General features: G+C 43.3%; 1 protein-coding gene across 2 annotated transcripts in view; it reads right to left on the minus strand.

The window, feature by feature from the left end:
* ahr2 (aryl hydrocarbon receptor 2) overlaps window positions 1–15,264 on the minus strand; it is a 110,894-nt gene extending 95,630 nt beyond the window's left edge. For both annotated transcript variants that reach the window (XM_090240485.1, XM_021608873.3), the window contains exons 1-2: window positions 12,303–15,264; window positions 4,813–5,000 (exon numbers count right to left, since the gene is read on the minus strand). In XM_090240485.1, the coding sequence (XP_090096611.1) occupies window positions 4,813–5,000; window positions 12,303–12,361 (247 nt within the window). In that variant the 5' untranslated portion in view covers window positions 12,362–15,264. The remainder of the gene's footprint in view (window positions 1–4,812; window positions 5,001–12,302) is intronic.
* Between the last annotated feature and the right edge of the window lie 359 nt (window positions 15,265–15,623).

The following is a 15,623-nucleotide window of genomic DNA, read 5'->3' on the forward strand; positions in this document are numbered from 1 at the left end:
GGTAACAACAATGCAAATTGATCTGGTGTGTGATCTTGCACTTTACAAATTGATCTGGTGTGTGATCATGCACTTTACAAATTGATCTGGTGTGTGATCATGCACTTTACAAATTGAATCCACCCTTCAGGCAGCTATTTATGTCTGGACGACTTCAAAATCAACAAAGGGATTGTCACGCCCTGACCTTAGAGAGCCTTTTTTTTATGTCTCTTTTGGTTTGGTCAGGGTGTGATTTGGGTGGGCATTCTATGTCCTTTATTTGTGTGATTTGTGTTTCTATGTGTTGGCCGGGTGTGTTTCTCAATAAGGGACAGCTGTCTATCGTTGTCTCTGATTGGGAATCCTACTTAGGTAGCCCCTAAGTATGATAGTTGTCTTTGTTAGTGGCACTATAGCCCTGTAAGCGTCACGGTTGTGGTTTGTTTCTTGTTTTGTTGGAGACATTTGAAGTAAAAAGAGAAACGTACGCTCGCCACGCTGCACTTTGGTCGCCTTCCAATGACCGCCGTGACAGGGATACAAGGTCAATGTTGAGACGACACGTGCATTACAGTCATTTGAGTATATGAACATGTAAACACATATTTCTCCAACCTGGGTCTGTGACATAACTGTGTGAATACTGAATCTGTGCCATGACTTCTCTCTGTACCGATTAATGAAAGCTGTATTATCCAAACATTGGTCAATGATGCTCTGTTTGGTTTTAGGATTAAGCGTTTAGTGTGTGTTTTGTCCTGTCACTCTACGTTTTGTTTGACCTGCACATGCACTAATGTTGAATCCAACCCTGTGTTGTATCTATGTCACCAACAGTAACACCCACAACACTCAAGTCTCACTCTGTCAACACTTCGTAACAAACAAGAGCAACTGAAAGAGATCCATTCAAAGAAGATTTCTGTTTGGAATAATAACAAATAAGACCAAATGTATGTCACACAGGAAGTGAAATGAAGCACAGTTGCCATAGTCCAACCTTATTACAACCTCAGTATAACCTTACCATGACCCCAGGAGAATGTGAGATTTGTTAGCATGGAAGGGGTCAGAGGTGACTGTCTCAGTAGCTTGTTTATCATGTTTTACAGCCTGCGTCTGTTGGGGCATGCTAGCGACCTGACCTGCACTCCTCCCTATTCCCCAAAGAAAAATCCCAACGCTGGAAAAACATCTGGGAAAGCCATGGAAGGGGGTGGGGAAAGGTGTGTGAAATCAACACAGAGGCCCTTGACAGGATACAGGGAGGGTGGGGGGGTGGGGGGGGGGGGGGGGGGGGGTAACGGCATCACTAGTGGAGATAAAGTTGGGAGGTGTACATAAGGGAGGAGTGTTCTTCAATCCTGTTTCCTTGGAACCCCCAAGGTGTGCAGGCTTTTGTTCTAACCCAGCACCAACACAAATTCAACTTAAATACAAAATGACCAGGCTCTTCATTATGAGTTGAATCTGACATGTTAGTAGTACTAGTACTACGCTCCACAGGAACATGAAGAACACGACAGGTATATTTCAGTTCTAATGGGACACGGCCTATTCATCGTTTCTTTGAACACTGCTCTGATATGCAGAGCTAGAACGTGACAGGGGTTAGGCCTACCAATAATCTAGACGTCGGATCCGTCACTAGGCAAACACAGCAGACTCCGACAGCAGTCCCTCGTGTTGTGGTTGTGCAGCCAGCCAGCAATGTTCCAGAGCTCCCCTCCCCAGACCTGCCCCTCCAGCCCTCCGCGCCCAGCAGGCAGGCAGCCTCAGATCCCAGAGGCGATAAACAGGCTTCACAGAGACAAAGACCAGAGCTAAGCAGAGACAGGGAGGAGGTGGAAAGATGGATGTGTGCGTTGTGTGCGTGGGTGTTGTGGGGTGGTTGACCGATGGAGCTTCACACAAGCCTGTCGTGACTGATGAAGGGAAAGCGGTGCTTCAGTACATTTTTTTAGTCGACAATCAGGACGGTCTCCGAGTTGTTTTCTGGATGAAATGTTGATCTTCATCAATGCAGACGACTGTTAGGAACCAAAGATCCCACTAGATCTCTGGATGCCTTCTCCCTGTCTGCTGACAGTAACACAAGGACACGGACACGCACACACACACGCGCACGCACACACACACACACACACACACACACACACACACAGTATTTATCTCCCCCGGGCTTCTGCACTCCGCATGGGTCCCACTGCTACAGAGTCTGTCTGTTGTCTCACCGCAGAGTCACATGGATTCAGGGTGGTGATCTTTCAACTTCACTGACCCCAGTTCAGAGTCGTACAGTGTCAAACCTCCGTTCCCACACTAAACACTGACACTCGCTGACACTCCCTTACTTCACAGTGTCGGCCAAGTCCAACACAGAGATAGGAACCACGTGGTACGAAGAAGGCCTTGAAAGACCACTGTTTGCATTTTGCAGTAGTGAATGCATGGTGAGCTCAGCCACACAAATCTATTAACCTTCACTGCCATTCCCCATGTGTAGACTTTGTTCATACGGGAAAAATATTGCAACTATTAGTGAGGTTTAGTGAGGTCATCCACCTTCTGATTCGTTCCCAATCAGAAGATACTTGAGAGATATCAAGGGTGGAAATGGTTGATTGACACTTCCACTCTGAACTGAGGTCACACACTAAAGATAACCAAAATGGTCAGACGACAGATAGATTATGTAGCAGTGGGGCAGAGAGCCGACACCCAGGGGAGATTAAAACACGGTACTTTCAGCAGACAGGGAGAGAAAGCAAACTGGGGTCTGGTGGGCCAGTAGGTTGACGATCATGGGGAAGGCACAATGTGCTGCTTATGTGGAGTGCCGCGTGGGAGGCGTGGGACCCAACCCTAGGGTTTTTCTCATCGACCGCCACGCCTTACGGCCCGAGGCCGGCCTCCTTCCCGTCGTCCTTTTGTGGTCTATGATTGAGGCGAGGGGCAAGCAAGCTTGGAACCTCAGAGTACAGAGGTCTCTTTCTCCTGAGCCAAGCATCCAGCCACTTCAACCCACTCTGAGCTCTCCATACATCTACATAGCTCAGGCGTGACTAAAGCGTTTTATGGTCCGAAATTAAAAGTGGGCAAGGGGAGTTGACCGCCACCGCATGTTTGAGGATGACCAAAGGGCTGTGACAGCCACAGCATGTTTGAGGTTAACCAAAATGACATAATTGAGAAAATGTGTGTATAAAATATATAAAGCCCACTTTAAGTAGAGTTGAACTAGTCCTAGTATCTTTAATAGCAACTAATAATGTAAAAATGCTAATATACTGTATATGACAATCAATTTCCAGACCATGCCGTGCAAGCACAGTACACCATTCTACTTGGATCCTGTTGCATTTGTTTGGGGAGGGGGAGTTTGTGAACTTCACACAGGCCGATGAGGAAGGAGTACGAGAGGGAACAGAAGAAGGAAATAAGGGTAAGGGGTTGCACAGGAAGTAGAGTGTGGGTGGAGTTCAAGGCCTGACTTCCAACTCCCTCCACACACCCTCTATGTCCTTCTGACCCTCTCTGTTGCTCCATAAGAGAAAGAGAGAGGGGGGATAGAGAGAGAGGGGGGGGGGGTGAGGGAGAGAGAGAGAGAGAGAGAGAGAGAGAGAGCGAGAGAGAGCGAGAATGACAGATAGAGAGAGGGAGAGGGAGAGAGAGAGAGAGAGAGAGAGCGAGAACGACAGATAGAGAGAGAGAGAGGGAGAGAGAGAGAGAGCGAGAGAGAGAGAGCGAGAGAGAGAGAGAGAGAGAGAGAGAGAGAGAGAGAGAGAGAGAGAGAGAGAGAGAGAGAGAGAGAGAGAGAGAGTGAGGGAGGGAGGGAGAGAGGCTCTGCTGCTGCTCTTGCTGTTGTGTGTGTTGTTGTGGTGTCAAAAAAGGATGGAAACAAAACGGGATCTCCTAACCGCTTTGGGGCTTGCAGCTCATGACTACTCACACTGTGTACGGCCATCGCCCTGGCAACGTTTACTTAGTGACTCAATAAACGCATGTCTCCATTCATTACAATTAACACCTTTGGTTGCCAAGGAAGTTATGTCCAAAACATACAATATGCAAAGGACCTTGTCTGATTTGTCTTTATTGTTGTTGCAGAGTGTTTATAGCTAACAACTACGTCGGTGGATGCCCCAGACTAAAAATAAAAGTGGTCTGTTCTTTCGGAGTGTCTGTTAGCTGGCTTGCGACGAAGCTGCAGTCTGCTTCAAATTGATGCTATTTTGGACAGAGCGGGAACAATGTGAGGAAACGTTGTGTGGGGCAGAAACACTAGCAGGACAGTCAATCATGCCTGGTGTGTGTATGTGTGTGCGTGGGCGTGCATGAGTGCGCGCGAGTGTGTGCAATGCTAGCTAACATCTCTGCTGTTTTGGGAGTTAAGAGGGGCCAGAAAGTTAAGAGGGGCCAGGCGGTGGGGGGACGGGGGTGTGTGATGATATTTACAACATGTGTTGCCGCTCGACAGGAAAAGGAAGCTTGCGTCTGGCCATGTGACACTCTGAGGTACCATATTTCTGTCTGTCCTCTACTCAACACTCGGCCTCAGACTCAAAGTGCAATTACCACGGCAACACAGATATAGACCGTTTCCTGAGAGAAATAGAGGAGAGAGAGAGAGAGAGAGAGATGCAGAAAGAGACAGCGAGTGGAAGACAGGTAATCAGAGTTGCGAAGCGAGGCGAATAGAAAGGAGAAAAAGAAGCCTCAAACCAAAAACTACAGTCTTCACCTCTGCCGTCAGAGCTAGCCACGATGTGGCCTATGAGGCGGCCAACGTTGTTGGTTTATCTATGAGTCAGAGTGTGTGACACTCACCGTTGAAGAAGCTCTTGACCTTGAGGTATCCCACACTGAGCCGGAGCACAGACAGCTTGTCCAGCCTCGCACGCACGTCCTCTGAGAACGGCAACAGCCCGGTCAACTTGTCCAGCTCTCCGTTCAGCCGGTCCCTGTGGCGCTTTGACGGGTTCGACTTGATGCCATCTGTAGGAGGGGGTTTAGGACTGAAAAAGAGAGGAAAATAAGTGAACGTTTGATGATGGTGGGGGGGGGGGGGGGGGGGGGTTGAAATTGATGCAGGATTTTTTTATGGTCCTCGTTTCAAACCAAGACCTTTGTCTTTCTATTATTGTTGAAAAGAGTCTTCTAAGATAGACTGGTGCTGAGAATTACACACGAGCAGAACGTGTGACAAGCAGCCCGGGTCTCTGCTACACAGCCTGGTTTCTCTGGTGATGATTGTTTGGCAAGTTGGTTATGACTTCTACTTTGTGCATGACACAAGTAATTTTTTCAACAATTTCCAACAGACAGATTATTTCACATATAATTCACTGTATCACAATTCAAGTGGGTCAGTTGACTGTGTCTTTAAACAGCTTGGAAAATTCCAGAAAATGATGTCATGTCTTTAGAAGCTTCTGATAGGCTAATTGACATAATTTGAGTCAATTAGAGGTGTACCTGTGGATGTATTTCAAGGCCTACCTTCAAACTCAGTGCCGCTATGCTTGACATTATGGAAAAATCAAAAGAAATAAGCCAAGACCTCAGAAAATAAATTGTAGACCTCTTCAAGTCTGGTTCATCCTTGGGAGCAATTTCGAAACGCCTGAAGGTACCACGTTCATCTATACAAACAATAGTACACATGTATAAACACCATGGGACCACGCAGCCATCATACCACTCACGAAGGAGACGTGTTCTGTCACCTAGAGATGAACATACTTCGGTGCAAAATGTGCAAATCAATCCCAGAACAACAGCAAAGGACCTTGTGAAGATGCTGGAGGAAACAGGTACAAAAGTATCTTTATCCACAGTAAAACAAGTCCAATATCGACATAACCTGAAAGGACGCTCAGCAAGGAAGAAGCCACTGTTCCAAAACCGCCCTATAAAAGCCAGGCTTCGGTTTGCAACTGGTCTGATGAAACAAAAATAGAACTGTTTGGCTATAATGACCATCGTTATGTTTGGAGAAAAAAGGGGGAGGCTTGCTAGCCGAAGAACAACATCCAAACCGTGAAGCATGGGGGTGGCAACATCATGTTGTGGGGGTGATTTGCTGCAGGAGGGATTGGTGCACTTCACAAAATACATGGCATCATGAGGAAGGAAAATCATTCTGGGTATGTTGAAGCAAAATCTCAAGACATCAGCTAAAGCTTGGTCGCAAATGGGTCTTCCAAATGGACAATGACCCCAAGCATACTTCCAAAGTTGTGGCAAGATGGCTTAAGGACAGCAAAGCCAAGGTATTGGAGTGGCCATCACAAAGCCCTACCCTCAATCCTAGAGAAAATTTGTGGGAAGAACTGAAAAAACGTGTGTGAGCAAGGAAGCCTACAAACCTGACTCAGTTACACCAGCTCTGTCAGGAGGAATGGGACAGAATTCACCCAACTAATTGTGGGAAGCTTGTGGAAGGTTTCCCGGGAACGTTTGACCCAAGTTAAACAATTTAAAGGCAGTGCTACCAAATACTAATTGAGTGTTTGTAAACGTCTGACCCACTGGAAATGTGATGAAAGAAATAAAAGCTGAAATAAATCATTCTCTCTACTATTATTCTGACACTTCACGTTCTTAAAATAAAGTGGTGATCCTAACTGACCTAAGACTGGGAATTTGTACTGGGAATAAATGTCAGGAATTGTGAAAACTGAGTTTAAATGTATTTGGCTAAGGTGTATGTAAACTTCCGACTTAAACTCTATATACTGAACAAAAATATAAACGCAACAAGCAACAACTTTGATGATTTTACTGAGCTACAGTTCATAAAAGGAAATCAGTCAATTTAAATAAATAAATTAGGCCCTAATCTATGGATTTCACATGACTGGGCAGGAGCGCAGCCAATCATAATAATTTTTTTTTCCCACAAAAGGGCTTTATTACAGACATAAATACTCCTCAGTTTCATCAGCTGTCCTGGTGTCTGGTCTCAGACGATCCTGCAGGTGAAGAAGCCGGATATGGAGGTTCGGCGTTGGCGTGGTTACATGTGGTCTGCGGTTGTAAGGCCAATTGGATATATTGCCAAATTTGAAAAAACGTTGGAGGCGACTTATGTTTGAGAAATTAACATTAAATTATCTGTTAACAGCTTTGGTGAACATTCCTGTAGTCAGCATGCAAATTGCATGCTCCCTCAAAACTTGAGACATCTGTGGCATTGTGTTGTGTGACAAAATTGCACATTTAAGTGGCCTTTTATTGTCCCCATGCACAAGGTGCACCTGTGTAATGATCATGCTGTTTAATCAGCTTCTTGATATGCCGCACTTGTCAGGTGGATGGATTATCTTGGCAAAGGAGAAATCCTCACCAACAGGGATATAAACAAATATGTGCTTTTTGTGCATATGGACAATTTCTGGGATCTTTTATTTCAGCTCATGAAACATGGGATCAACACATTATATGTTGCGTTTATATTTTTGCTCAGTATATACAGTATAGTGTCTTCACTCTGTCCAGCTAGCTAACAGTCATCGAAATGAAGCTTGACAGTCAATAAGCATCGAACATTCCAGGAAGCGATAGATAGAGGACAAGTTAAAATTTTTAATGAAAAGTTACATTTGAACTGCGGCCCTCCGGACCTCGGTGGAGATCGAATGCGCCCCCCCGCGTGGTACATTTGTTTGACATCCCAGCCCTATAGCATCAAAAGTAGTGAACTATAAGGAATACGGTGTCATTTCAGATACAAACAGAGACTCGGTCCCCTTTGATAGTTGAAGAGTAGCTGAAACAGATGTGATTCTCAACCTCAAGTAAAGAACCAGGTCATTGGTGCAGTATGACATCATCCTGACTCCTCACAAATACAGGCCGCTGTGTCCCAGGTGTTTGTCTTAGAGTAAGTCTCACCAAGCACCTTTGGGTCACAGCTACTATACTCTCTCTGGCATATTCCTAGAAACGTACTTAACTCTCTTTGTAAACTGTCAAATAGCATAATTAATCCATTATAATGTTCAACCAACTACAAAAGGCCTTAAATCCAAGAGATTATTTGAGTTGTTTTAGGCATTTGACAAGCAAGGCAATATTAGCGTTGTGTGCCAAGTATACTGTACATCATAATCATCTATTCCAAGAAAAACTAAGTGAAATATTTTCTTGAAAATGAACTGTCATAGACATATAAGAAAAAATGAAAAATGTATTATAAATGAATTGTCATAGACATAGATGACATTTCAAACCCTAAACATTATAATGTTGTTAACACAGTGTGTCATTGTCTACTCTTACCAATCCTTTAAACCAACAACCTCTCCCACTTCAGAATTTCCTGGTTCAATGTTCGGGAGAACCTTGTCTTGAGAAACCAAGCCATTGTTGTCAAATGGAGGTCTGTTGTAACCCGACGCTGTATTTTCACCACCAAGGGCTTACCCGAAGGAATTTCAACAGTAACTCAAGCCAGAGGTTTGGAACCAAATTACACAATCCTCGAAAACAAGGGAAAGTGACGACACCAGAGACTGGCCATGGGGACAATAGGCCTTTCATTCAGACCGTCTCCGTCCGTCCGCCGTCAGTTGGACTCCATCTTGGATTCCTCACGCAGACGGAGGTAACCTTCTTTGTTGTAGCACAGGTGTTATCACAAGTTAATGTCAAATTCCAAGTGACATTAGCACGTTTTGATACGGGTGCACGTAGTTCAATGTCACAGTAGTGTATTCTTAATCACTGCAAGGACCACACAGTGATGTTTACATACTTATGTATTTATAATAACATGAGTGCTAGCTTCTTGTAGCATTTTGGCTCACATCATTAAAATGGCCAATCTTTCCATAAACAGTTCAAACCAGACGGCCGAGATCTGAACCAAAATAGAAAACAGGCCAGTCTTCCAAAGGTCAACCTGATGGCTGAACAGAGGGGGCGCGATAGAGTAACCAGATCTGGGTAATCTGATTTTGAGTGTTGTAACCGACACATGACACGAGAGGCCTGTGCACGTTTGGAAACACCGGGGCCCAGGCCTGGATTCAAATAGTATTTTTTCCCGTCAAATACTTTCAACATTTGACTTAGCCTGTACGGGGTGCCAGATGGGTAGGTTTTTTTCTCTCCCTTTTGGGCCTATTCTATTGGTTCTTTTGCGCCAGGCAAGCTCAACAAAGGGAAGCTAACATATTTGAAAGTGCACAAACGCTATTTGAGCCCGGCTCTGGTTAGGTCATTCCCAACCTGATAACCTCCAGTAGAACTCGATCTGTCTCTGGTCCACCTCAACAAAACAAGACTGGAGTTAAACTCAGATGGCTCAAACCTGCAGCGTTCGTCTTGCCCAACTCGCCATTACTCATACTGTAGGTCCAATTCTTAAAACAATGGATGTGTAGTATTATCTATCTTGGCAGAGCTTTACCATCTTATTGCAAGACTGCTTTCCCAGACTCCCAAACAAAGGTACTTTGTCTGAGTCAGTGTAACAACAACCCCTGAATAAGATTAGGTTCTATGTCGAAAATAACGAGTACATCAAAACTGCCTAACATTCTTTCCAAATTGTTTGCTGAAGAAGAAAAAAAGACAAGGAAAATACTGTCTTAACATTCTTTCCAAACAGTCAGGACACTGTCTGTGAAGGAATGGTGAAGGTAGAAGCCACACTGGTGGATGGGGAATAAGGGTCCCTTAAAGTAAAGCTTTAAAATGTGGGAATGCAAATGCATGCCCCCTCCATGGTCATCACCATCAAAGTAATATTAATCCATTGACAAACTTGCTGCCAAAAATAGCACGAGTCACTTCTGGCTCATTGGGTCAAGTGTTCCCGTAATGAGCTTCTGGTGAGGTCTGTTACAGTTAACGTAGCCATGTGACATCACTGACAAGTGGCAGGCCAGGAGAGGGGAGGTGGCCGAGGGTCTGGTGTGGACTGGAGATTCAGGGTCTAACCTGTCTGTCTGTCTGTCTGTCTGTCTGTCTGTCTTTGTGTGTCTGTTTCCATGCCTGCCTGCCTGCCTATCTGTTTGTCTGTCTATAAGTCTCTTAGATAATGTGAAATGTTTGCTGAATTGTTGGATCACTCTCATTTGATTCACAAAGGAATGACAAAGAGTCATGGATTTTCTGTTCTAAAAGGGATTTTTCCTAGTGGAAAACTCACCAACTAAAAGTCAGTGACCTAGTAAGAGTGGCTGACTGAGTATCATACTCAGAGCAATATCTACTAAAACACTAGCGATGCGTCCCAAACGACATCCTATTCCGTATAGAGTGCACTACATTTGACCAGAGAGCCCTATGAGCCCTGGTCAAAAGTAGTGCACTATATACGGAATAGAGTGCCGTTTGAGAGGCAGACAACGCCTGGTCTGCAACACAGCAGCCACACAATGATATCATTGTGGAGGTAGAAAAAAAGCTCACTCTATTGGACATTATAGAACTGCAGACACTGTCTCCTGCTGTAGGTAATGTTATACCATCAATCTTCTCTTTTTAAAAGGCCAACAAGTTACCCTGTGCCATTGTTCCATCCTTCTGGAAATCTGAGAGGGAGAGAGCAATGAAAAGAGAACGTTTCCATACAGGGTTGATATAGAAAGTGTGGAGATTGGAGGATAAAAATACTTGCTGTTGCTAATCGGGTCATAAGGTTATAAGTAGGTAATAATAAAGTAATTACTCGTACTTATTAACTCATTGAGTGCCAACGTATCGCCGGCGAGTTTCGGACTTCTAACCCCTTTTAAACATTGTGTGTCTGAGCTGGTCTTCCTGTACCATTGGAATCGTCTATATCTTCTGCATCCGTAAATACCAACCATTACTCTGTTTGATTAGGGGGGGGGGGGGTGAACTAGAGCGGTGTTTGTGAGACAAGGGCGGAACCCGAAGGGGCCCGGGGGCGGGTCTTTTATACCAAAATGTCTGTAGAGTCCGAATGGTTTGAGCTACAAACTATTAAAAGCTTTCTATGAAACGCTAAGACTCTCACAAACACGCACATGTTTTTTGCTCTATGATGCGTACAAGCCACACAAGGGTCATTAAAAGGTAAGGGGTTCTCCAGTATAGAGGATCAGTGGAAATCCCTGGACATGTGTCTATAACACTGTATGCTCACGTAGTTGCTGACACAAACTCCAAACTCAACACAGTTGTCACTGACAAGTTGGATATTATTTTTCCAGTGAGCAAACAATTGATGTACTTACAGCATTCATATAATTTTTTTTTTGTTTAATCAGGTTTGTGCTTAGATGGAACTTATCTTTTTATTGACATCTCATGAATGCAACTGTTTATGTAAATATAAGGGCTGGACATGCAGATAAATGAAAGTCAGATAAACGAAAATAAGATTTTTGCTGGAATCTTGGGACCAAAATGTTCTGAGTAGTGCAATGTATTTAATCGTTTTAAAAAACGATTTGTTCAAGTGATTTTTTTTTGCCAGAAAATACAAATGTATAACTTTGTGTGATTTAGAAATATGTTAATTTGCAGAAGACAAAATTAAGAAATTTTAATAAGATTGTCCTCATGATTGAAAAAAAAGCAGGACTATCAGATTACAAAATTTCGGCCCAATTTCCCTTGCTCTCCGTCCCCATGTAAGCATTGCGTGAGAGCGCAGCCAATTTTCAACTTGATTATGACTAGTGCAAGACTACCATTTCCATGCCAGACCATAACTACACACCAAAATTAAATCTTAAGCTAACCCTAAAGACTTGAGGAAGCATTTACAATAGGTTGCTGTGGAAAATACTGAGAACTTAAATAGAGATTGTATAGATAAAAAATCTAATGAAGATGGTTTCGGAACGAGACAGTAGGCTAAATCAGTTTGCATCTGCAGAATCACTGCAGATACCCAGAGCTATACCAACTTTACGCACAACTTAAACACAAAACCAGCATCATAATATGCATATTATTCATATAATATGATAAATTATAGATTGATAGATAACACGTCAAGCAATGTGTGTATCGTAAAAATGCCGTCATGCATTCACCCATAAAATTAGCACAAAATGTGGTGAACATGCACATCGGTCTTATTTGCGTAACTTGATTTAGTGAAGCTCAGAACCCATAGCCTATAGTGAAAATAAGTGCCACATGATAGGCTACACAAAGTCTACTATTCACATAATAGTAGAATAAACTTGAAATTAAACATTTAGTTTATTGCTTTGTATCGTTAGAACCTGTATTAGTAGCATTGGTTGACCTGTAAGATAATGTAACCATTCCTTTTACACAAAGTAGCCGTATCTTTTAACTTGAAAATTATATTCAGAGCTGCTTACATTTTCTGAACAGGCTTCTTCCGTTTCTTAGCTGCGTACTGCGCCGTACTCCCCAACATGATGTATCTCTCCCTAAGAAAGTCTATAGAATAAGACTATCCTATACGTGTCCCTCTTATTCTTGCAGGTCGTTTTCGAAGACCCACGACTAGATGCAGCTCTGTATAATGTAAATATCCACAAGGAGTCCGCCGATGTACAGAACGTCTCATACGTCGACGCTCCAAATATGAACAGAAACTATTCCTCTTGGTTGACTTGACCGAAAAAATCCAAAATTGCTTTTTGATATAAAAGTTTAGGGAAACTTTTCAAACTGCAGAGCAGCTACAAATGGCTTGCGTGATCCGAATAAATTTGACTCCGTCCGTCCGTCGGTCGGTCCGTCCGTCCTTTTTAATTTTTTTTTTAAAGCTGTCATTCCTAATGCATTAACATACTGTACACTCCTCTAGTTGGGCGAAAGTAATGGCTGCGTTTTCTGCTACTCGAACCAATCCAAAGCGCTGGTTCTCCGCAGCTCACGCAGCAGGTACAGTGGGGCTGCTCGCTATTGGTACAACGCGCTTTCAGGAAATGTAACACAGAGGAGAGAGAGAGAGAGAGAGAGAGAGAGAGAGAGAGAGAGAGAGAGAGAGAGAGAGAGCGAGAGAGAGAGAGATACATTTAAAGGGGCAATCTACGATTCAAACAATAATACAGCGTTGACCCCGCCACTGTTTCGGTAAACATGCGAGGGACGGGGCTAGAGAAATGTATCCACTCTGAAATTCATAGGCAGAGGCACAGAGCCATGGCTGCAAGGACCTAGCATCCATCGTATCCAAATTATAGTTGTACTCATGTTTTGAGGCTATACAGTGATAGTTTCTAATGACATTGTTTACAACCAATAGAGTAAAACAAGCTTATATTTTGGGTTCTGATGAGGTACGACAGTTGAACTAAGCTCAAGAGGTAGTTAGAATGTACATTATTCAAGAATCAATGGGTATTTACACTATCATTAATTTACATGTCAAAAATTGGTTTAGAAATTTTCAGATTTCCCCTTTAATGGTGGAGTTTATGATATATACAACGAGGACAAACTGTACATATTGTACTTACATAATCGTTTGCAACCTTTGATATCATGGAGAACCGCTCAGAGCTATGTGCAATAACCAATTTCAATGTAAAATGCTGGCTATTGTCCTGGGCCTCTAACTTCATACTGGAATGCTAGATTAAAACATGTTTAATATACACAGTTTCAGATCATTTTATGAACTGTGCGTGAACTTTGGCAACCAGACATTTCCAAAGCCACTTTCTCCCATGCAGTAGTAGATAATAGATAGCCAGGTATTCCCGGGCTACAGGGCTCTACCATAACCCTGTTACACTGTGGTTGTAGCATGGTTCTATGATGCTGGGAGCTTTTCAGACACTCTTCCCATAAAGATGACTTATTGCTTCTGGTTCAAGTGATGAATGTGGTAATGGGTGCCTAGGGTTGTTTTGAATAGTTTTTTTTTGTTGATTTCAACAAAGATATCCTGTTATGTCCATGGGCTTTTGAAACTCCCCAAACCACAATCCATTAAATACACTTGCAAACAATGGAGAGTTACTCTAAAATGCCTTGTTTTATTCCGTCTCCTCTTTCCTCTGTGATAGCTTGGCCAATGGATCCTAGTATTCGGAGGGAAACTGAAGTGAATGGTTAACACTGACAATAGAGACTTACTGGTAAATATTCAACAACTTCAATGAGACACAATAGACAGGATTGTAATCACATAGAATAGGATGGATTAAAAATAGAGCCTCACTGATCATGCGGACTGGGCCAGGGAGGCCAATGTTTGCTAACGCGTTGATCTGTTCTATACTCAGGCTGCAGTGGGGTTGTCACCCCAGACTGTGATGGGTTTGGTTGGGTCGCCCAGGCGTTGCTGTCTGACAGGGAGTGCAAAACCTCTGACCGACCATATTCACCACAGAACAGGAACTATCTGCAGCACACATATTGAAACAGTGTCAGTAAAAACAAACAGCCACAGAAAGGACAGTAAAGCACACCACATAATAGCTGACAGCTTTGACTTGGCTGCCAGAGAGGAGTGATATGTAATGTGTAAAATCCACTCACTTGACACTCCACAAAGTAGGTCCCCATACGACAACAGGCCATGGTCGCAAGTGAACTTCTTTGAAAAAGTAGGAGTTCAATCTATACCCGTCATTATTGTTCAATCTGTCACCCTTTACTCCTACACCCTGTCAGTGAACACTGACTAGAGGATTGGGGTTGAAAAGGTCTCTCTGTTCTAGTTCTTGTTGATTAATCAGTCGATCACAATGAATTTTGGCTTCATTTATTCAGCTGCTGGCATTGACTTAGCGTTCCAACAGATTTCATAACCGCTGTTTACGTGTGGCTCCACGTATCGACTAAAGTATTTGCCCAATTGTCAACTGAAGCAATGTACTGGGGTTGACACTCTAATGGAAACGTTGAACACATGAAATCCGTCAACATTACTGAAGCCCTAAAGCTGAATTGAATATAAATCGTGACAAATGTATGTTGAGAAATACAGGGATATAAACACAGAGGCTAAATTGAGTGCAAATCCAGAACTAACACCCGTTGGTTATTTTGTGCCTGTTTTTTTTTGTTGGCGTATGTTCCCCCCCCTCCCCCCTATTAACAACACTCACCAGAAATCACTTGGCATAGCTGCCTATTAAAAGATCCCATCCAAGCAAGTATTGGAAATCCCCGTCACAGCCCCTGGAGGGAAAGGTCTCTGCCATAGTGAAGAACAAATTAACACATGGGGAAACCTATTTCGTTACCATAGAGCCACTGCTGTTGGAGCTTATAAACAAACCAGTGACAAGTGAGCAGCTATTTATGATATGCCACCATCTGGCACCATGAAATGACTTTTACGGTTGAAAATACATCCAGTTAAATCAGAGTTTGACTTGAAATAAAGAAAATCTGTCCGGATAACATACAGGAAACCGACACACAGACCTTAGTTGGTGAAGTTGTCTCGGTTGCACTGTAATTATGTAGATTGCAGAGGGAGTGTAAATGGTATGAAACGACTGTTTGTCGCGAGAACAAATGGAGTTTATAGAAACCCTCTCTGTTCTGACATTCATTGGAAGCACGGTGCCATTATTGTCACGATGGGGTTTAGATCTGAAATTCTGCTTCAATCTGAAATGGGATTATTGAAACGCTGTTCAAACAGCTGTAGCATGATACAAATGAAATGGTTATCATCAAGGTAGAATTATCACATCAGTTTAAGCAACAAG

Source organism: Oncorhynchus mykiss, chromosome 7 (genome assembly GCF_057628025.1).
Source record: "Oncorhynchus mykiss isolate SJ-2025 chromosome 7, ASM5762802v1, whole genome shotgun sequence".
In the NCBI taxonomy this organism is placed as follows: Eukaryota; Metazoa; Chordata; class Actinopteri; order Salmoniformes; family Salmonidae; genus Oncorhynchus; species Oncorhynchus mykiss.